This window comes from Leuciscus leuciscus (assembly GCF_965113295.1).
Source record: "Leuciscus leuciscus genome assembly, chromosome: 19".
In the NCBI taxonomy this organism is placed as follows: Eukaryota; Metazoa; Chordata; class Actinopteri; order Cypriniformes; family Leuciscidae; genus Leuciscus; species Leuciscus leuciscus.
The window spans coordinates 36,675,342-36,698,159 of NC_138743.1; the positions used below are offsets into that span (position 1 = coordinate 36,675,342).

Genomic DNA, 22,818 nt, shown 5'->3' on the forward strand with positions numbered 1-22,818 from the left:
TGTTTAATCACACCTATGGGTTGCTGAATATCTTATATGTAAGGATGGGAATCCTGCTGTTGAAGGAAGTGTTAGTAGTTGCCGTACCGTCCTCCTCCGTCTGGATGACGGTCTCGTCGCTCTCCTTGCGTCCCTCCGGGTTGGTGAGGATCATTTTCAGGCTGACATTGGTGTTGGGAGGCAGGTTTCCCACCACGTGTCGGGGGGCTTTGGGGTCCATCTCCAGGCAGTCGGCTTTGCTCTGGTTGGGGGTTTTGTGGTAGTGGTAGCAGATGGTGACGTTGAAGGTGTGGCAGCGGGTGATGTTGTAGCCCAGTGACTCCCAGTCCACGGCGATGTAGCGCGCCTGTGTCTCCGCGATCTTCAGACTCTTGGGCGTCCGCATGGGCTCTGAGAGAGAGGATGAGAGACGGGTCAAAACATTGTTCATTCTTAAAGGGGTCATGAATTGAAAAATAAAAATGTCCTTGATCTTTTGACACATAAGAGGTCATTGTACTATAAAAACATCCTGTAGGTTTCAGAACTCAAACCTTTCTCGTTAGTCTAAAAACAGCTTATATTGAAGCCATTATGCAAACACAACCGGTTGTGTAATGCGCCACTTTATTACGCAATAGTGCGTGTAAACACCACCTCCGCCGAAAAAGATCAACACCAGCTTCTACAGCAACGACGAGGCAATCGCAGGTCTACACAGAAACCTGAAAATAATGATAATAATTAATCATAGCATGAAAATAATCTGTTTTTAAAATTGTGATTAAATTATATACAGAAAGCGATCAAACAACGCTCCTTTAACAAACAACTAAGCTGTCAATCACACAGTGCGAGTTTATCTGGACACTCTACAAAACTCTCGTCAGAGGGTTTTATCAGAGGGATAAAATAAGGGTCGCAAAAATGCCTTTTATTTCAAATTATGACAATTTTTGATGTAAAAAAAAAAGTGCACCTCAGGAAACATTATAAAATAAAATAAAAAATCCAGTTTATGACCCCTTTAAAATGTAATTCATAAGTTGTCACTGCCCTGGAGGCAAAATAAAACAGTGATAACCGTAATTTTTTTTTACTTTTTGTCCAAGATTCCTTGCCATATCACCTTATGTCGAACCACTTTTTTGCTGTTTCAGGCTTTTATCTCAATTTTTTTTTTTTTTTTTGTATTAGGAGATCTGAATGCTAGTTGTGGACACATGAGATCCAAGTGAACGGTGAGTTTTGTTGCCGCCTGACTCATGAAAGTCGGCATGAAATGAAAATTCACCCTATCTATTTTCCAAATGCATGTTATTGATTCTATTGTGAATGATTCATCCATGCGTTTCATTTTCAGACAGCTTATGTTTAATGAAACGGTCATAACTGTATCTTCTGGTGAAACGTCAGTCTTCTCTCCGCTGACGTATGCAGGATTCTCCAATCATTTAGCCTGATTAAGTCCCGCCCCTTTCTTACAATTGGCTGCAAGCTCACATTCAGATCCGCCTCCATCCATTTCTTCAATAATCTACAGAACAAAAGACCTGACGCTAATGTTTTATAGCAACAGAAACAGACATTCAGCAGCACAGGATTCACAGAAATGCCTTGTTTAGTTTTAATCTCTGCTTGAATAGCCACATGACCAGACTGACAAACAACCAGACAACTCACACACAATCCACAGCATTTGATTTTATATTTCTCTTTCTGATGAACAAATAGAGAAAAGGCTGAAGTGAAAGGAGAGGCTGATCTGGTATGAGCGGCGCGAGGAAGACGGGAAGTGTTGTGAAAGCAAATGAGGCACCTGTGGACCAGATAAAGGCTCCTTCATACACACACACACACACACACACACACACACACACACACACACAGAGATGCAGACGTTTTAAGCCTCTCTAAATTAGCCAATACATCAGTGCGAGAGAGGGTTCATATAACGCCACCCCATAATGCATCAGTCCAGCACTCCTAGATGGTTTGTAATTACTGTAACTAAGTCATTTATCTGTGCCATTCAGTTCGTCAGTGTCATTACTACAGAAACACACACACACACACACTGCCTCATGCAACACACATGCAGCGGTGAACAGACACAGATGAAACGCTGAGGGGTGTTAGTATGAAAGAAGATTGTTCTACGTGTGTCCAGTGCGCTTTGACCCTAACAATAACCTTTACTCTAATGACAATCTGTGCTTACAGTCATACATCAGCAAACCTCTCAATAATGTGTAGCGTCTGCTCGAAACTGCTCTGTTCCAAGCCTTAAACGACCTTTGACCTCAGAGTCAGGCAGGACCGAGCTGAAGTGTGTGGGGTCAGCGACCATATGATCACACACTCACACACAGGATTGAGCTGATACACACACACACACACACACACACACACACACACACACACACACACACACACACACACACACACACACACACATCGATGCAGAAGGTTTTTCTATCGCAGTAAGAAACGCTTCAGGCGCCGGACGACACAAATCTGAAACATTAAAATGTTCACGTTATAACGACACGGTTTCAAAGCAGCTTGACGGAGAGTCATGTGTGTGTGTGTGTGTGTGTGTGTGTCGATAATGCCTTTAACACACAGATACATGATGATGATCCTCAGACTTTAGATCTAGCTTTACTGTGTTGAGCAGATTCAGTGTCTCTGGCTCATGTTCACGTGTGAGTAATGTCACGATGAAACGGTAGTAGTGTCTGGATGATCAAGTTATGGCATTTTGATTAAACATTTTTTACTGTTTTTCACCCCAATAAGATCTATAACATGCCTGAATTTTCATTTCATGCCAGCTTTAAAAGATTGAAATATTAGTTGTTGTTGTTTTTTTAGAGAAAGATCATCATGACTACTCACCAAAATAAATGAACAAAATAACATGAAATACTGATAAGAGTGTAAATTTGATTTATTTCTTAAAAACAACACACTATTATTAATATATGTATATAATGATATTATTACATCTATAAGACTATATAACTATATGGAGCTTCATGCTTACTTTTTTCCTCAAAAATGGTACGTTTTTGAATCATTCACATCGTACAAATTCATGTGAAATCATCACCTCATTAAACAGTGACATCTTGCTGTGTGTGAGATTGGGTTGAATTATACACAACGTTTGCTCACAGAATGCCATCACTGACCAATCACAGTCAACTATTCTAGAAAGCTGTGTGAACATGAAAACCAGTGTAAGTAGGACATCAACTGAACGCCAGTGGCAGGTGAGAGAGCATGATGCAAGAGAAGACAACTCTGGGGAAGAAAACAGATGCAGAAGATCCAGATCAACGTGTGGTGTGTGAACCAGAGCCACACCGAGGGCAGAAGACTAAACTAAACCGAGCACACACACACACACACACACACACACACACACACACACGAGCTCAGGAGGCCCTTTCCATGTAGTCTAATTAAAACGAGCCGCTCTGAATACAGATGAGGAGCTTGTTAACACAGGACAGTGATTGGCTGTTTGCTCAGAGCTTATTAATAACAAAGCCTTTCCCATCATCCCGTTGGGTGACAGTTTCTCTCTCTAACTCATGATTGTCATGAATCTTCAGGAAAGCAAAGAAAAACATGTATTTTGTCCTGATTTTAGAAAGATAGCTAAAGCGGTTTCTCTTCTGCCTGTCAGGCCAGCATCATTAGGCAGATTCAGTGTCAATGTCCAATAGCTGTGTCTGCCTGTACAATAAAGTTTCATTTGATACTGTCACTTAAGGCACGAGATCAACGGTCCAAGCCGTCGGTCTGCATGTGTTCACAGAAGAACATCTGCATCACCTCAGACACACGATCACTGCACTGATCAGCTCTGCTGTTATCCGCCATTTTGTCTGTGACTTGCAAACCTGTTTTTGGCAAATTCCCACCATTATGGTAAAAATGTGTTGTTATGGCACACGTAATTCAGATACTCGGTATCCAGAGAGGCTAGTGAATGGAGTTTTGTTCATTTACCTCAATATCCTAAACCTGCACATTTTAAATGACTGTCCGAAAGCAAAACAAAGCAAATAACAGTGGTAATAACAGTGGTATACAGTATGGTGGATGTTTTTATAAAGTGGAATTTTTTTTATTAAATATCGCTTTTTCGGTCTGTATGACCTTTGTTCACCTTACATGACATTACATTAAATACAAAGAGAACAGCATATACATGCAGTAAAGTTAACTTTATTTATTTTCCCGCCAGCCAGCGCCAGCGCCAGCATTTTTGATCATATTACAGAATATTTTTTTGAAAAAAAAAATACGATATATCAAAATAAAAGAACAGAGCCTCTGCTTTTAATAAATATGTAAACTATTCTAGCTTCATAGATAATTTTTTTAAGTTTCATAAAAAAGCAACATTTTGAACAAAAAGCTGCGAAAATCCAGTTTTTGTCAAAGACTTCGTCCAGATCAGATTCAGACCCATGATCAAAACAGACGGAGTAGATCGAGTCCATCAACACCCACATTCATTCAGTAACATCAGGCAGATTTGATTTAATGCTGTTTAATGCTGATGATCGCGTTAGATTGCGTTAGATTACTTGTGCGTCAGCAATGCTTCTTCTTCGCTTGTTTTTTGATCAGGAGATTCAGCACTCTTTCAGAAGATGCGTAACAGCGCCCCCTACCGTACGGGGTAACGGTGAAAACACATAAAGCCGGAGAAACTAGTCAATGGCAGGGAAAGAGTTAAGAAAAAAAATTGACTGAGTGAAATAAAAAAAGAAATTTGAATATAAAAATTTCAAACTTCAATGAAAACTTCAAGGAAATCTGACCGTTTGTACAAACAAATTAACATATTTATTTTCCTTTTTATATTATTATTATTTACAAATTAAAGGTTATGAAATATTAATAACAATAGAAATCCCAGATGTGACATCAGACTTTTGGATTTTTGGACAATTTATTACAGCTGAGGTGAATAATAATACAAAACAAGTTCTGTCAAAATTCATGGATATTAAATATGACCTACTTAGAGAAATGTATGCAGATGACCATCGAGCTAATATTTGATCATATAAAAATTTGTAGTTACCCATGTTTGCATGTGAAGCGTCCATTACAATGTTTACTACATGTTGACTGTCAAACTTCTTGACACAGAGGCAGATTTCCCCTTGTAATTTGACTATTTTCTCATCGTCTAACATTATATTTAGTGTTTCAACATAACAACCAGCTTGGTTGTGAAAACTTGTGTTCTCTGATTTCTTTTTCCAGAAGCATATATAATAAAATCATCACCTTAAAAAGCAGAGGCAGTGGTGAAGTAATCCCTGGCTATCTTGAGGTCAATTAAAAACACATTTCTGTTAGTAATAATAATCTTTAAATGATGTATTAGTTACTAAAGCTTTGATGGCTGTCAATGTGATGAATTTAGAAAAGCGATTTTATCTCTTTACCCTTTTAGAAAAGGGTTTTACAATCCAATAGCTACTGGCTGAAAAGTCTGCAAACTCATTTGATCTAGTTTAACGTTAGGCTTTCGGTTTGTGAATGTGAGGACGAGACAGGCAGCCAGACGGAGAAGTCTCCCGAGGTTTTAATTGGGAGCTCTGCCACCGGTGACCCCGCAGGATGACCAAACATTAGTCCTGACTTACTTCGGGACGGCCCCTCATTGCCACCGCGGCCCTGGGGTCACACGCAATAGAGGAACCGTCCCACCCCTCGCTCTCTCTCGACAACACACTTCTAATAACAGTGATGTTCAAGCCCTCGTTCTCTCAGTCTCTCCGTCCGCCGCTTCTTCAGAAACAACAGAGGAAAACAGAGAGAGAGAGAGAGGAGGAACAACACTGAGAAAGCTCAATAATAAAGCTAAAGACGTGTCTCTAGGGCCAGTTCAACTCAAAAACAAGTCATTATGTGAGTGTCAGTCATGGCGGACAGGGTTTGCACGTCTCTGACAGGCTGATGTATCGGATCCCTCTATGATGAGACACAACCCATGCTTAAAACACAAAGCACAGAGCCTGCAATCACACACACACACACACGTTCGGCTCATTAAAACCCACTCATTATTCTCCAATCTTCTGCTCATTCTGATGCTTTTTCCTCCCGGCTGTTCTTTTCTGATGATTAAATGCATGTATCTGCAGCTGTGATTGTATTAGATGAAGAATCTCTAAAGAAAGACAAACACTCTCAAATCGACCGGCCGCTCGTACAAGCGCCAATCCTGATGTTTATTCTATTAAATGAGATTTTTCATCAGGATTACAGCCGCACACTGTACATACAGAATCCCAATAAAGCAATAAACCACCAGAGACTGCAGTGGGCGTCTGGTAACCAGAATCTGAAGTCACGCCAAGAGTCGCTTTATTCTGTGGATGGTTATAAACTCAACCGCGTAATGCTTTAGATTTAAAAGCAATCATGTGGTGATGTCTGTTTATGATCAAATCAAGTGAATAAAATAATGAAAAATGAACGGCGCTTCATCTCGTTGATTATTTTCACTTTTACTCGGAACATGATGGACACAAACTAAAAGATCAGATAAACCTAATATACAATTGGTCTGCCATTTAATGTACGTCACTAGCTCATTTTAATGGTTCATAGCGACTTGACACATTGAAATAGATTTCATCTGATGTTTTATTTCGGCTAACAGTCTCAACTGTAGTCCAAACCACAACTTTGATCATACTATTTCAGCATGTCCGTTACTAGTTTTCCCATTGTTCCCTTCTTGTTGTGCACACATACATACCCACATCTGATCAGATTCACACACAGAAACCCTTCAAACCGGAGGAGCCGAAACCATCTCATGACTCTCTCAATGGTCATCATATGATTATGGATCTCTTAAACAGGAAGGGGGTTAGAGCGACTGTCGCCGTGGCGATAAGGAGATGTCACTCACTGTCGAGTAAAACCCACGAGAGAGGAAATTTATATGCATCCAATTCACACCCACGACCTGTGATCAATTCAGCCTGGCAGAAAAAAAAAAAACCCAACGTGAATTTAAGTGGCGAGCTGAAGGCTGATAGATCCCTGACATCCTCCATCAGTTTAAATGTCAAGCGAGCAATAAAACGTAGTGGTGAACAGCAATGAATTGCTCTGATTTGGTACGGCCCATCAAACTCAGAACCACACACACACACACACACACACAGATAACATTTTTCCTGCCAACAATTACCAGCCTCCCTCTTCCTGTCTCTCTGAGCTGGGATCAATACAAGTGGAGAGCTGCATTAAGTTGCTAGATTAAAGCATTACTCCTCTGTAATAAAGCTTTATTGATCAGCTACTCCATGATCAAATGCGAGCACACTTCCCTCAGCCACGTCTGCACCGCACACGACCCCAGTCACTCGCTCACACACACCCAGTCACTCGCTCACACACACCCAGTCACTCACTCACACACACCCAGTCACTCACTCACACACGACCCCAGTCACTCGCTCACACACGACCCCAGTCACTCGCTCACACACACCCAGTCACTCGCTCACACACACCCAGTCACTCACTCACACACACCCAGTCACTCACTCACACACGACCCCAGTCACTCGCTCACACACGACCCCAGTCACTCTCTCACACACACACACCCAGTCACTCGCTCACACACACCCAGTCACTCGCTCACACACACCCAGTCACTCGCTCACACACGACCCCAGTCACTCGCTCACACACGACCCCAGTCACTCGCTCACACACACACACCCAGTCACTCGCTCACACACACCCAGTCACTCGCTCACACACACCCAGTCACTCGCTCGCACACACCCAGTCACTCGCTCGCACACACCCAGTCACTCGCTCACACACACCCAGTCACTCACTCACACACACCCAGTCACTCACTCACACACGACCCCAGTCACTCGCTCACACACGACCCCAGTCACTCTCTCACACACACACACCCAGTCACTCGCTCACACACACCCAGTCACTCGCTCACACACACCCAGTCACTCGCTCACACACGACCCCAGTCACTCGCTCACACACGACCCCAGTCACTCGCTCACACACACACACCCAGTCACTCGCTCACACACACCCAGTCACTCGCTCACACACACCCAGTCACTCGCTCGCACACACCCAGTCACTCGCTCGCACACACCCAGTCACTCGCTCACACACGACCCCAGTCACTCACTCACACACACCCAGTCACTCGCTCACACACACCCAGTCACTCGCTCACACACGACCCCAGTCACTCACTCACACACGACCCCAGTCACTCGCTCGCACACACCCAGTCACTCGCTCGCACACACCCAGTCACTCGCTCACACACACGACCCCAGTCACTCGCTCACACACGACCCCAGTCACTCGCTCACACACGACCCCAGTCACTCGCTCACACACACCCAGTCACTCGCTCACACACACCCAGTCACTCACTCACACACACCCAGTCACTCACTCACACACGACCCCAGTCACTCGCTCACACACGACCCCAGTCACTCTCTCACACACACACACCCAGTCACTCGCTCACACACACCCAGTCACTCGCTCACACACACCCAGTCACTCGCTCACACACGACCCCAGTCACTCGCTCACACACGACCCCAGTCACTCGCTCACACACACACACCCAGTCACTCGCTCACACACACCCAGTCACTCGCTCACACACACCCAGTCACTCGCTCGCACACACCCAGTCACTCGCTCGCACACACCCAGTCACTCGCTCACACACGACCCCAGTCACTCACTCACACACACCCAGTCACTCGCTCACACACACCCAGTCACTCACTCACACACGACCCCAGTCACTCGCTCGCACACACCCAGTCACTCGCTCGCACACACCCAGTCACTCGCTCACACACACGACCCCAGTCACTCGCTCACACACGACCCCAGTCACTCGCTCACACACGACCCCAGTCACTCGCTCACACACACCCAGTCACTCGCTCGCACACACCCAGTCACTCGCTCGCACACACCCAGTCACTCGCTCACACACGACCCCAGTCACTCACTCACACACGACCCCAGTCACTCACTCACACACGACCCCAGTCACTCGCTCACACACGACCCCAGTCACTCACTCACACACACACCCAGTCACTCGCTCGCACACACACCCAGTCACTCGCTCACACACGACCCCAGTCACTCGCTCACACACACCCAGTCACTCACTCACACACGACCCCAGTCACTCGCTCACACACGACCCCAGTCACTCGCTCACACACGACCCCAGTCACTCGCTCACACACGACCCCAGTCACTCGCTCACACACGACCCCAGTCACTCACTCACACACACACCCAGTCACTCGCTCGCACACACACCCAGTCACTCGCTCGCACACACCCAGTCACTCGCTCACACACACCCAGTCACTCGCTCACACACGACCCCAGTCACTCGCTCGCACACACCCAGTCACTCACTCACACACGACCCCAGTCACTCGCTCACACACGACCCCAGTCACTCGCTCACACACGACCCCAGTCACTCGCTCACACACACCCAGTCACTCGCTCACACACGACCCCAGTCACTCGCTCGCACACACACCCAGTCACTCGCTCGCACACACACCCAGTCACTCGCTCACACACACCCAGTCACTCGCTCGCACACACACCCCAGTCACTCGCTCACACACACCCAGTCACTCACTCACACACACCCAGTCACTCGCTCACACACACCCAGTCACTCGCTCGCACACGACCCCAGTCACTCGCTCACACACGACCCCAGTAACTCGCTCACACACGACCCCAGTCACTCGCTCACACACGACCCCAGTCACTCACTCACACACACCCAGTCACTCCCTCGCACACGACCCCAGTAACTCGCTCACACACGACCCCAGTCACTCGCTCACACACGACCCCAGTCACTCGCTCACACACACCCAGTCACTCGCTCACACACACCCAGTCACTCGCTCACACACACCCAGTCACTCGCTCACACACACCCAGTCACTCACTCACACACACCCAGTCACTCACTCACACACGACCCCAGTCACTCTCTCACACACGACCCCAGTCACTCGCTCACACACGACCCCAGTCACTCGCTCACACACGACCCCAGTCACTCACTCACACACACACCCAGTCACTCGCTCGCACACACACCCAGTCACTCGCTCACACACGACCCCAGTCACTCGCTCGCACACACCCAGTCACTCGCTCACACACGACCCCAGTCACTCGCTCACACACACCCAGTCACTCACTCACACACGACCCCAGTCACTCGCTCACACACACCCAGTCACTCACTCACACACACCCAGTCACTCACTCACACACGACCCCAGTCACTCGCTCACACACGACCCCAGTCACTCGCTCACACACGACCCCAGTCACTCACTCACACACACACCCAGTCACTCGCTCGCACACACACCCAGTCACTCGCTCACACACGACCCCAGTCACTCGCTCGCACACACCCAGTCACTCACTCACACACGACCCCAGTCACTCGCTCACACACGACCCCAGTCACTCGCTCACACACGACCCCAGTCACTCGCTCACACACACCCAGTCACTCGCTCGCACACACACCCAGTCACTCGCTCACACACACCCAGTCACTCACTCACACACGACCCCAGTCACTCGCTCGCACACACCCAGTCACTCACTCACACACGACCCCAGTCACTCGCTCACACACGACCCCAGTCACTCGCTCACACACACCCAGTCACTCGCTCGCACACACACCCAGTCACTCGCTCACACACACCCAGTCACTCGCTCGCACACACACCCCAGTCACTCGCTCACACACACCCAGTCACTCACTCACACACACCCAGTCACTCGCTCACACACGACCCCAGTAACTCGCTCACACACGACCCCAGTCACTCGCTCACACACGACCCCAGTCACTCGCTCACACACACCCAGTCACTCGCTCACACACACCCAGTCACTCGCTCACACACACCCAGTCACTCGCTCACACACGACCCCAGTCACTCGCTCACACACGACCCCAGTCACTCGCTCACACACACACCCAGTCACTCACTCACACACACCCAGTCACTCGCTCGCACACACACCCAGTCACTCGCTCACACACACACCCAGTCACTCGCTCGCACACACACCCAGTCACTCGCTCGCACACACACCCAGTCACTCGCTCGCACACACACCCTGTCACTCGCTCGCACACACACCCAGTCACTCGCTCGCACACACACCCAGTCACTCGCTCACACACACACCCAGTCACTCGCTCGCACACACACCCAGTCACTCGCTCACACACACACCCAGTCACTCGCTCACACACACCCAGTCACTCGCTCACACACGACCCCAGTCACTCGCTCACACACGACCCCAGTCACTCGCTCACACACACACCCAGTCACTCACTCACACACACCCAGTCACTCGCTCGCACACACACCCAGTCACTCGCTCACACACACACCCAGTCACTCACTCACACACACCCAGTCACTCGCTCGCACACACACCCAGTCACTCGCTCACACACACACCCAGTCACTCACTCACACACACCCAGTCACTCGCTCGCACACACACCCAGTCACTCGCTCACACACACCCAGTCACTCGCTCACACACACCCAGTCACTCGCTCGCACACGCACCCAGTCACTCGCTCACACACACCCAGTCACTCGCTCACACACACCCAGTCACTCGCTCACACACACCCAGTCACTCGCTCGCACACGACCCCAGTCACTCGCTCACACACGACCCCAGTCACTCGCTCACACACACACACCCAGTCACTCGCTCGCACACGCACCCAGTCACTCGCTCACACACACCCAGTCACTCGCTCACACACACCCAGTCACTCGCTCACACACACCCAGTCACTCGCTCACACACACCCAGTCACTCGCTCGCACACACCCAGTCACTCGCTCGCACACACCCAGTCACTCACTCACACACACCCAGTCACTCGCTCGCACACACACCCAGTCACTCGCTCGCACACGACCCCAGTCACTCGCTCGCACACACACCCAGTCACTCGCTCACACACACCCAGTCACTCGCTCACACACACCCAGTCACTCGCTCACACACACCCAGTCACTCGCTCGCACACACACCCAGTCACTCGCTCGCACACACACCCAGTCACTCGCTCACACACACCCAGTCACTCGCTCACACACACCCAGTCACTCGCTCACACACACCCAGTCACTCGCTCGCACACACACCCAGTCACTCGCTCGCACACACACCCTGTCCGTACAGTCCGGCGGAGGACAAATGCTCTGTGTGTTCCCTGTTTTCACAGGAGTTTCACCTGTAATTACGCATCGCATTGTGTTGTGTTTTATGGTCAAAGCAAGTGTCTCCACAGATAATGAACTCATTATCTTTATTTCTTGCAGTGCAGAAGTCCCCCTCACCCTCCAGAACTGATCATGACTACACACAGTCCTTACACACACACCTTACTCTTACTTCTGCAGCTACAACAATCTGAATCAGCTTCAATTCTGAGGTCAAACACACCAAATCTACTCATTTCAGTCAGTCAGATTACACACACAACTGTAATTAGGGAATACTAATATTGACGACAGCAACGATATTGACTGGGAAAACCACTCACTGATCTTTTCTGCCTCAAATTAGTAATACATTCATAATTATTCAATGTAGATTCGGAAACCATTCAGAAATTCTGATATTCATGACAATTCTTTAATATTTTATCTTGACATATATAAAAAATATATACGAAGCTGAGCTGAACACAACAAACGACAGCATGCAAAAACCTCTAAGTCCGTCTGACATCTTTTCTTTTAAATGAGCATGTTTATCAGGCTCCTGAGTTTAGCTTCAGTAATTTCACTTTAATGACAATGGTTATTACTCAGTGATTAAAATGCTTTATTTTCAACAATGTCACTTTAGTCCTTGGTATTTAACTATGGTCTTTTGCTACAGTCCATGTGTGGATTTTATTTTGCAAAAAAGTTTCACTTTGTCGTGGGTGGAATAGAGCTGTTCCTGAATGCCTGTTTCTGTCAGAGTTACAGCACACACACACACACACACACACACACACACACACACGGAAACACTGTTGAGTTTACATGCTACTCGCAAATGATGAGGCTGACGACGTTTCCTTCTGCCAGTGACTGAAACTACCACAGGTTTCATCATACTTCTCCATCTTGTTCAGTTAAAAATCTCTTTAAACAGGATAAAAACTGGCTCATACACACGCCGTCATTCATCTTCAAATCATATGACTCGATTCGTGTCTTCTGATTGGTTCAGTACACATAGAGGATTTTGCTAGCAAAGGGAAGTGGCGTTTAGCGGTTTCTGCCTATGAACTGGTATTTCTGACTGGGCTGAGGCTGGGTTTTAGCAGGTTTGAAGCGATACCATGTGCGGAGAGCATTCGCTCAATATCATTATCTCGTGATTAGCAGCTTTGCATCATATACTCACCTGTCCTGCTGTATAGTTTTTACAGGTCGAGCTGTATGCTTGATTTTGAATGCAGTCAGTGAACAGATAGAAAGTCTAATTTCTTGTCTTGATGTATGTAGCGATGGTCAGTCAAATCAGACTGCAAACTCACACTATTCTGCTGTCATCTTCTTCTTCTTCATTTATATAGCGCTTTTAACAATGTAGATTGTTCCAAAGCAGCTTTACATTGATAATAGGAATTTAAAGTAAAGTGTTTTGGCTTTATAGCAGCTCTAGAATAAAGTTATTGTCCAGCTAAAGTTAGTTTGATTGATTCACTTCCGTCGCAACGATCATTAGTTATTAACTTAGGGGCCGCTGACACGACACCGTTTTACAGAAAACTCTTCAGTTCTTTCTGTGTAAACTTCACAAACGTGAACCAGTGAGAACGCTGATGGTGTGCACATGTGTATTACGAGTTCAGTCTATAGGTGTGTGCGTTTGAACACATGTGTGCAGGCGTGTAGTCCTTCCTTACAAACCAACCCTCAACATACTACTTGTCTGGCCTTAAAATTAATAATACAGAATTGTTACCGCAATTTCTGTCGCACTGTAGATTCAGCAGCGACACACTGCAAGTTTACTAGATATCAAGTAAAACTCCTACTACCAACAAGCCCATCAGAGAGTGACATTTTAAGACAGCAGAGCCATTGATTTGATTAGAAAGCTGTATTGTTTCCCACGAGGCAGGGCTTTGTGTCATTGTGTGTGTGGTTATAAAGCGGTGGCATCTCCAGCCTCAGTCCAGCAGCACAGATCAATGGTAATCTCATTCACAATGACTTCTCAATGGCACAGCCACCTGATGAATAGACCCATCGATTTGCTGTTGTTCTGCCACTTCACGCAGGTGAATACACATCGGCTCTTTTTGAATTGGTCTGTATGAGAGGAAAATCCTGGAGCTTCGATGTCTCTTCTGTGCTGCTTTAATCTGAAGGGTTAAGATTCCCTTAATCTTAACCCTTTTTCGTGGTTTTACATTTTCTGAAGAAAGTGTGAGTGGTGTTTGCCAACACAAACCTCACTGGAACAACGATAGGCTGTTGGGTATTATCGTTCACTAGGCGAGAATAGTTTATGTATTCTCTAATTCAACTTCTTCACGAATAATATTACGTTCCGCTCTCTTTACTGTCTTTAGCCCTATTCAGACGGGATTGGTTTTACAAGGGTAGATGGAGTAATGTAATTTTACCACAGGACGTCTGTAATAATAATGGCCAAATCTAGCCTGGATGTCAGCCGAATTTAGTACCGCCCACAAAATTTGACGTCGGGAAGTTCGTCTGGACTTGATCTGTTGTGGAGCAACTATGCTCGAACCAGAGCTGTTCGGACCAATCAAATTGTCAGGGCGGGCTTTATACGACGATGGACAGATGATCAACAGTAACGAATAATGTCACCAACGAGCGCTTGGGTTGAATTCGTTTACAACAAAGATGGCTGCCGCTGGAGAATTGAGATTTCACGAGTTCACACTTACAAATAAGTCAGATAGAATAAAAGCATATTTGGCGTGCTGTCCGAGGAGAGGCTCCGGGCTCGGTATTCGGCCCGAACCCAAAGTACTCCCCCCGTATTCCTGGCTGTGGAAGAACAACCCAAGAATGAGTGGAGGGATGCTGGAAACTGTCAAGGAATGTTAGGAGAGTTGACAGAGTGAATATATATATGCTGATAGGGTAGACCAGGTTGATTGGATTGATTATTTGAGCATGCTCCTCCTGAACTTTGTTTATGAAACATCATGTGTAGATTCCGCCATCGCGTCTGTTATAGAAGATATCGACAGCGCATTCATTTTAAAAGAGGAACAGAGAACCGCGATCAAGGCATTTGTCGATCGGAAAGATGAATGAAGAACATAAGTCACTTACTCTGATTGGTTTTAGGTCTATCCAATTGAGTGCAGAGGCATTTTCTTTCCTGGCTCGGTAGAAACACGCCCCATAACCACAGCCCAATGGAGCAGAATCAGACTCATATTCTGACTAGAATCTGAGTATGACGACGTCAGGCTAGGCCAAATCGCACGGGATAAGAAATCTCAGTAAAACTAGCAGAAGTGGGAGCGATTTAAGTCATCCTCGATTCCTCGATTTGCTTTGCTTCCTGAAATATCATGTGCGCAAACACATATAATCTATATTTATATATAAAACAGTTAAGTCTGGTCGAACGATGTTAATTAAATACAGATTGGATTATGTTGGTAATAGGTACTAACCTAACGCTAAACAAAGTTTCGTGCCTCTAACAAGTGCTTTCGACCTTCTTTCTGATCTGAATGGTCTGTGGGAAACACTTGAGGTTTGACACAGACTTGTCCCACCACCCAGAACGCAACTGAATGCTTTTCCAAGCGCCTCCATACTTGAAAAGCCACGGAAAACTACTATTAAACAGGAAATTACAGAATATTTACATACATGTTTACAGCGGGTCTATTCGCATGGGACTAATATTACCTGAGGTTATATTCCTTTTTACAGAATGATTACTGAGATTGCACATTCGGACGGGACTAAAATCACTGAGAAGCTCTGGTAATTATAATTTTACCATGTTAAACTAGTCTTTTGTCCACAACGAAAACAAAGCCAAAACAAAAGCCGATAAGGTAATCCGTATTTGAACGTGACCCTTCAGTCATTCAGCATTCGTGTCTCCTCCGGCTGTCGAGCGACACAGTGATACTTCACTTCCTTCAGAAGCTTCTGAAGACGGCTTTAAAACCGCCAAACACGTCCTCCGACTACTTCAGAATAAACGAGCAGCGAGAGCGCGTGTGTGTATAAATGAGAGGTTTACAGGGGCGACACTTGATCACGAAGGCAATTTATCCTCAAGTCCACATAATGGAGCAATGGAAGAGAAAGAGATCAGAGTAATAGGAGGCATTTCATTTAATTGCTATAAATTGAAGGTTCAGGGAATGTGAATGTAATTTTGAAGGGCTGTTTATCGGACCGGCGATAAATGTGCGAGCTGATACTGAAAAACTCTCCCGCTAGAGATGGGAGATGGATGGCTTTTCTCAAACAGAGGCATTCAATACGGCCTCGTCCATTGGCCTATTTGATCCCACCTTATAGGTTTCATCGACAGGTTTCCTCTAGCATACTTGGCCAACACAAAGACAGTCTGCCCACATACTTCCAGTAATCCCATTACTCAGGGAGCCGCACATGTCCAGCACAGTGTAATCATGGGTAAAGATCCAATACTGGTTAGCTTTAATTATGCATTTACACCACAAGTGAGACTCCCTGTGGGCAGGGGGGAAAGAGAAAACAGCCGAGAGAGAGGTTTGTAATGGGCCGCGCTTCATAAATTTCAAGACAATCAATGCTGCAGTCTGCTAATGGCGCGTGCATTAGCTAAGAAACAAACACACACACACACACACAGACACAGCAGATGCACACCTATCTGACAGTGTGCGCTCCTTAAAATATGACACCATCAGCCCTTTATTATCATCCCAGATTTGGCTTCTAAACAGCAGTTGTTTATGGTACATCCACAGATGTGGCTCGTGTTTGGACTGTAAACTCTGACCAACGTGAGTCAGATGCTAAATATCGCTCTATTTCACCCGTCATGGCCTTTTAATGCTGTTGAAAACAATTCTGCTTCCTTCTGAAACACTGTAAGCACGGGCTAACAAAGAGAAAAGTGTGCGGTAGGGCTGGGCTGACAACAGTGATGTCTCGATTAATCAATATCAATCAATTCTCGGTTTGATGAACCAATACTGATTCTTAAATTCCAAGATTGATCTTTTAGTCTGTGTGGTGTTAACTTCTCTAACATGATTGGTAGTGTGCCTGCCATCCAATAATCACAATAAGCTTTGTGCTTTGATACTTTTGATATGAAACAAAGTATCTGCATGTAATTCCATCAATAAATGTGTTGTTGATGCTCTTCAGTGTGTGGCGACAGATCTCTGTAACTCCTCGAGAACCGTTCATCTCTTCCTCTTTACTACTAGTTACAGCACCAAATAAACATGATGAACATCAGGAGGAATATTGAAAGTTACAGAACAACTTACTGAAATGAATCATGTCTCATGTAATCCATCAAACAGTGTTTAACTGTGGAAAGACGTCAATAAAACAGCTTGAGAACAATATGTCACGAATCGTGACTCAGAAAAGCCATTCAATGACCATGAACTCAAAGATCAGCTCTAGAGAGGAGCATTTTGATAAATAATTTACCTTAAAAATAAATCTGTTATGAAAACAAGCCTCTGTTTAAATGTTTATATTTCAGCAATAAATCGCATAATTATATAAATTAATTTAAAAACTGCCTTATGTGCAATTTAAATGTTTTCGAGTGTTGATCATTATATCTAAAAAAATAATTAGCAATTGAATTAATAGATTCTGTTGTTAATTTTAACCTTCAATATTTTAATAATGTATGAACTGACAGGGTTCCTTGTATAGTTTACAGCATTAGTTGAGAGAGATTTATCTTCTGTACCTCATGTATATCCAAATGAATTGAATAGAAATCAAATCAAGAGTTTGTGAATTGGAAGCTAATCAAATTGTGAAATCTGTGTCAATACCCAGCCAAATTCATTACATATCATATGTCTTTTGCATGTGACACAACAAGCAATCTGAGTATATACACAGAACATGCCAGTTCAGGTAAATTACATTTTAGCCCGGATAAATCAAAGATATTACTGTGAAAGTGCATGAACATTACTAATATTTCCATATAATTGTACTAAAAGTCTATCAGAGACCTACATAAATATGTTTTAAGGTCTTTATAATTATTGACTCTAAATTAACATGTTAAATTGGCAGCCCTAATATTTATTATATCTCGTAATGTATGTCAATGATATGAATTATGTTGTGTGTTGAAGGAATAGCTTGTGTATGGCAGGTAACCGGACACCTGTGAGTGTGTGTTAGTGCTCATCACACGGATCAGCATGAGTGAGCTTCTGGCCGTTAGCACTGCTTCACACACTCATTATCTGTGGGCAACACTACAACTGTTTAACTATCTTTTTCATATATTTTTATCAGATTATTTTCTCATTTCAAAAGTGTTTATCTCATGGATTTCATGAAATAAACGCCAAAAAAACCTCCATTGTTTATTTAACTAAACATTAAAGCATTTAACTAAATATTATAATTTTTTGTAATAAATATTATACTATGTTGTGTCACTGAAGGCATTGTTTGGGCTGATCTGATTCATATAAGAGTGTGTTTGATGATTAGAGTTCACTGGCTATAAAGCTACACTACACAACACCAGACCAGGAGAGCCAGATCCTCCACGCTGCTGGTTAGAAGAGCGTACTGGAAAAGCTACACCTTTTTAAAACCAGCCGAGCTTCTGTAATGCTGCTGAAAAAATAAAGAAAAAAATCGGACATTTCTGAAACTTAGTACAGTTATACTACCAGAATAATGATTTCTGAAGGATCACGTGCCACTGAAGATGCTGAAAATTCAGCTTTGATCACAGGAATAAATGACATTTTTCAGCACATTCACACAGAAAACAGTTGAAATAATACCTTAAAATATGACTGTATTTTTGCTCAAATAACTGCAGCTTTGGTGAGCAGCAGAGACTCGCTGTCGAGCGCGAGTGTGTTTCTCTGCTCTGCTTTATACTGCAGCTCACAGAGTTCATATGGTAATGCGGTCTGAAACGCAACAGTAACGGCACAGCAAAAACACAAGTGCTCTCGAAACACACAAACACACAGTTTCTGGTGACTCCATTCAAAGTGCTGCTGGAAATTAATGAGTGGCCAGATGAGACAGCGAGCGCATAGATGGGCGATGATGTAATGAATTTATCATTCTCTGTCTGAACAATATCTCCATCTGATCGTAATAGAGCTCTCTGGAGAGGGTGTGCGTGTGTGTGTGTGTGTGTGTGTGTGTGTGTGTGTGTGTGTGTGTGCACTATGCTCATGTTCAGAGAGCGAGCTGTGGAAGGTGCTTCACCAGTCGCTTAATTGAAAATGTTGATGTGTTGATCGTTAAGGGGGGCTGCGAGATTGCCCCGTTGCTTTATGGGTAATTGATATGATGCTGCTGTGACACGCTCACTGTTTCATTTTCCCCATGGGAATAGTGTGAATTAGTTTTTTCTCTTTTCTTTCTCTCCGCTCCCTCGGGGAGAGACAGTGGAAGGCGACACGCTCGTTTTTTTATGATTATCTTTTCTCTCCCTCCCTCGCTCTCTCATGTCCGCTGCCACTGAAGAAGTGATTTATTAGCGCTTGTCAGAGGAGGATAAAAGGTGAAACATAATCAAGTGTGGGATGCACTGAGGCCTGCGTGTGTGTGTGTGTGTGTCTGTGTGTGTGTGTGTGTGTGTGTGTGTTTGATGCACTCTCAAGCCTTGAAAGAAGAATGCTGGATCCTTTGAATGTCCTCCTCTTCCTCTCAACAAAAGCTCTGGATTGAATATTTAGAGGCTCGCTGGATTGTGTGGTTGTCATGATTAAATCAACATCATTGAGTGAACTGAAACTAACCGAGCCGTTGCGATCAGTGAATTAGTCACCAGGTTTAATGAACGTTCATTTATAACATTTAGTTTAAAACTGAAGTGTGGATATTTAGTAGATGCTTAAATAAAAACAACAAAACCGAAATCAAATCAGTAGTTAAACTAAATCGAATCAAGGGCATAAATATCATTCAGATAAACAAACTTTTACAAAGAAAAACAAAAACAAAGTATAATATTTGGCAATTTACAATGAAATGTTTCTGCAAAAGAACTAAAGCAGTTGCTGGTCTTTCTGGCGCTCATGTTCACTGCTCATTTAACTTCTGCTCACAGCCTGAAGAGTTATTCAGTTAGATCAAAAATACTTCTTTTTATTTAATATAACATATACCGCTATATTGAGTGCAAAAATACAAGAGACTGTCGATTTTAATTTAATTTGATCAGGGCTGTCAGGACATACGAAACACACTTTCCCCTGAACGTTCTGATACATTTCAACCTATATTAAAGTCTATAGGCACGTTAGTGTGTGTGTGTGTGTGTGTGTGTGTGTGTGTGTGTGTGTGTGTGTGTGTGTGTGTGTGTGTGTGTGTGTGTGTGTGTGTGAGAGAGAGTTTGTGTGAGAGTTTGTGTGTGAGTGTGTGCGTGTGCGCCGTGTGCATGTGTGTGTGTGTGCGTGTGTGTGTGTGTGTGTGTGAGACAGGTGGCACAAGTAAGATGAAGGACTGCTCACAAACCTCCCACTACCCATAATCTCACTCTTTCGCTTGTTTATTTGTGAAAACAAAGATTATGGTCTGTCCCTAGTTGCCTAGTAACACATAAGGGCCCTCTGTGCTTCCTGGCGGGAGGGAGATTTGAGGCCTGACAGTAGAAAACATATGATGATGGAAAAAGCTTAAACTAATCCAGCTCTTCACACTCTAATAGTCCTGCAGACGAGAGACAGACAGATGGAGGGAAGCCACAGAGACGCTCGGAGAGAAGCCATATTCAGGAGGAAGTGGGATTTTATTAGGGCTTGAAACTGTGGCGGTGTGAGTCTGGTCTCTCTTTCTCTCTGAGTTAATGTCATTGTTCAAATGTTCCTCTTTCGTACTTCAAAAGACTTGCAAGAATAATTGAATAATTGTAATTCTGTGGTGCTTTGTGTCGTTTCACAGATGTTCTACTCTTTCCCATAATGTCAGCACTGACTCTGTCAAGCTGCAAAAATGATAAAAACAGAAAAGGTCCAGATGACTGGTGTTCGATATTAAGAGGAACAGGCTGAAAATGAAGGCGCTATTCACTGAAAATCTGGTGTTTGTGCATGTTCAAACGTTTCATGTCACACCAGGTTTGATATCATATGCCACAGGTTTAAAATGTCACATGTTTGAATATGCATGATACTTTTATACTGCTTATTTGTACAAGAGGAGCAAGGAAGTTCTGCTAAACTTCTTCATTTGCGTTCCAAAAAACAAGATGAAATACCATGAAGGTTTGTAAATTAAGGCGAGACACGGCAGGCAAAAACATCGGGGGTTTTTTACTGGTCAATTTTGAGATTTTGGGATATTTGTCTTCAATAGCATGTCTTCTTTCAGACTTGTGGTGAAAAAAAGTCTGAAATACACATTTAGGTCTTTATTTTCCTACACTTTGTCTGTTTGCGTCTGTAGATTTCTCATAAATTCAACAAAAGTTTGCCTTCTTAATCCTCCCGCTGCTCCGCGATCTCTGTCTGCTCCCTGTCATCACACACACCGCTGGAAAGCTCTCTCTCTTCTGTACAATCCTGTCAGATCCAAATATGGTCATTTCCTTTTTATCAGCAACCAATCGTGAAAGTAAAAGGGCTGAATGCGCAATCTCATTGGCTGACGATAAATCTTTAAAGCCCGTTTTCTCAAAATGACTTTTCTCTCATTTTCCAAGTCCGAAATCTCCACTTCAGTCGCACCGATATACACCAAACTCTCCAGTCTTGTACCTAGTTATATTATGAAGACATTTACAGAGGGATTTGTAAATACATTATTCCTAGCCTGATTTATATAACATTTTATTCCAAAAAACATGGCGAAAATTATTTTTTTAAGGCTATTGACAGTATATTCTGATTTACAGGATAACAAAAGTAGATATCCATAAATCCCTCTGTAATTTTTTTTCCCATCTAATATGTGAACACAATGAAAAAAAAAAATCTTTAACCTGGCTTTATCCAATACTCAGATTAGCGCATATTTAATTAGATACTGCCTAATTTGCATATTTAAACATTAAATTACAGAAAACTTGTAATACATTTTTTCCTCATCTTAATGTAGGTAATCAACTGGGAAAGTTTCATGGTGATATCTGCTAGTTAATTTTTTTACCCTATTCACCTGTAGTGTCTCGCCTTAAGGCAGAATTTTCGTTTTTGGGTGAACTGTGATTTTGATGGAGTTCCTAAGAAGAAACGAAAAGTAAAATGGATCAATAGTTGACATTTAGTGAGAGTATAGAGCTGTGAATTAAAATGTTACTTGATCTTGGCAGAGTTTTTCTGAGCTCAGGGTGAGATGTTGTTGAGATCTCTTCTGATGTGAGATTAATGGGGTCTTTTCCTCAGGGGAACGTCTGAGTTTGTTCTTTTAGTTACCTCATTAATGACCCGGGGGAAGCGTTGGGATTTGATGCTGGTGCTCCGGG

The 22,818-nt window shown here is 44.3% G+C and overlaps 1 protein-coding gene across 9 annotated transcripts in view; it reads right to left on the reverse strand.

Annotated features, from left to right (window-relative positions):
* Window positions 1-22,818, reverse strand: part of ptprk (protein tyrosine phosphatase receptor type K) — a 201,479-nt gene that overhangs the window by 54,112 nt on the left and 124,549 nt on the right. For all 9 annotated transcript variants that reach the window (XM_082147819.1, XM_082147818.1, XM_082147821.1 and 6 more), the window contains one exon: window positions 88-390. In XM_082147819.1, coding sequence (XP_082003945.1) covers window positions 88-390 — 303 coding nt within the window. The remainder of the gene's footprint in view (window positions 1-87; window positions 391-22,818) is intronic.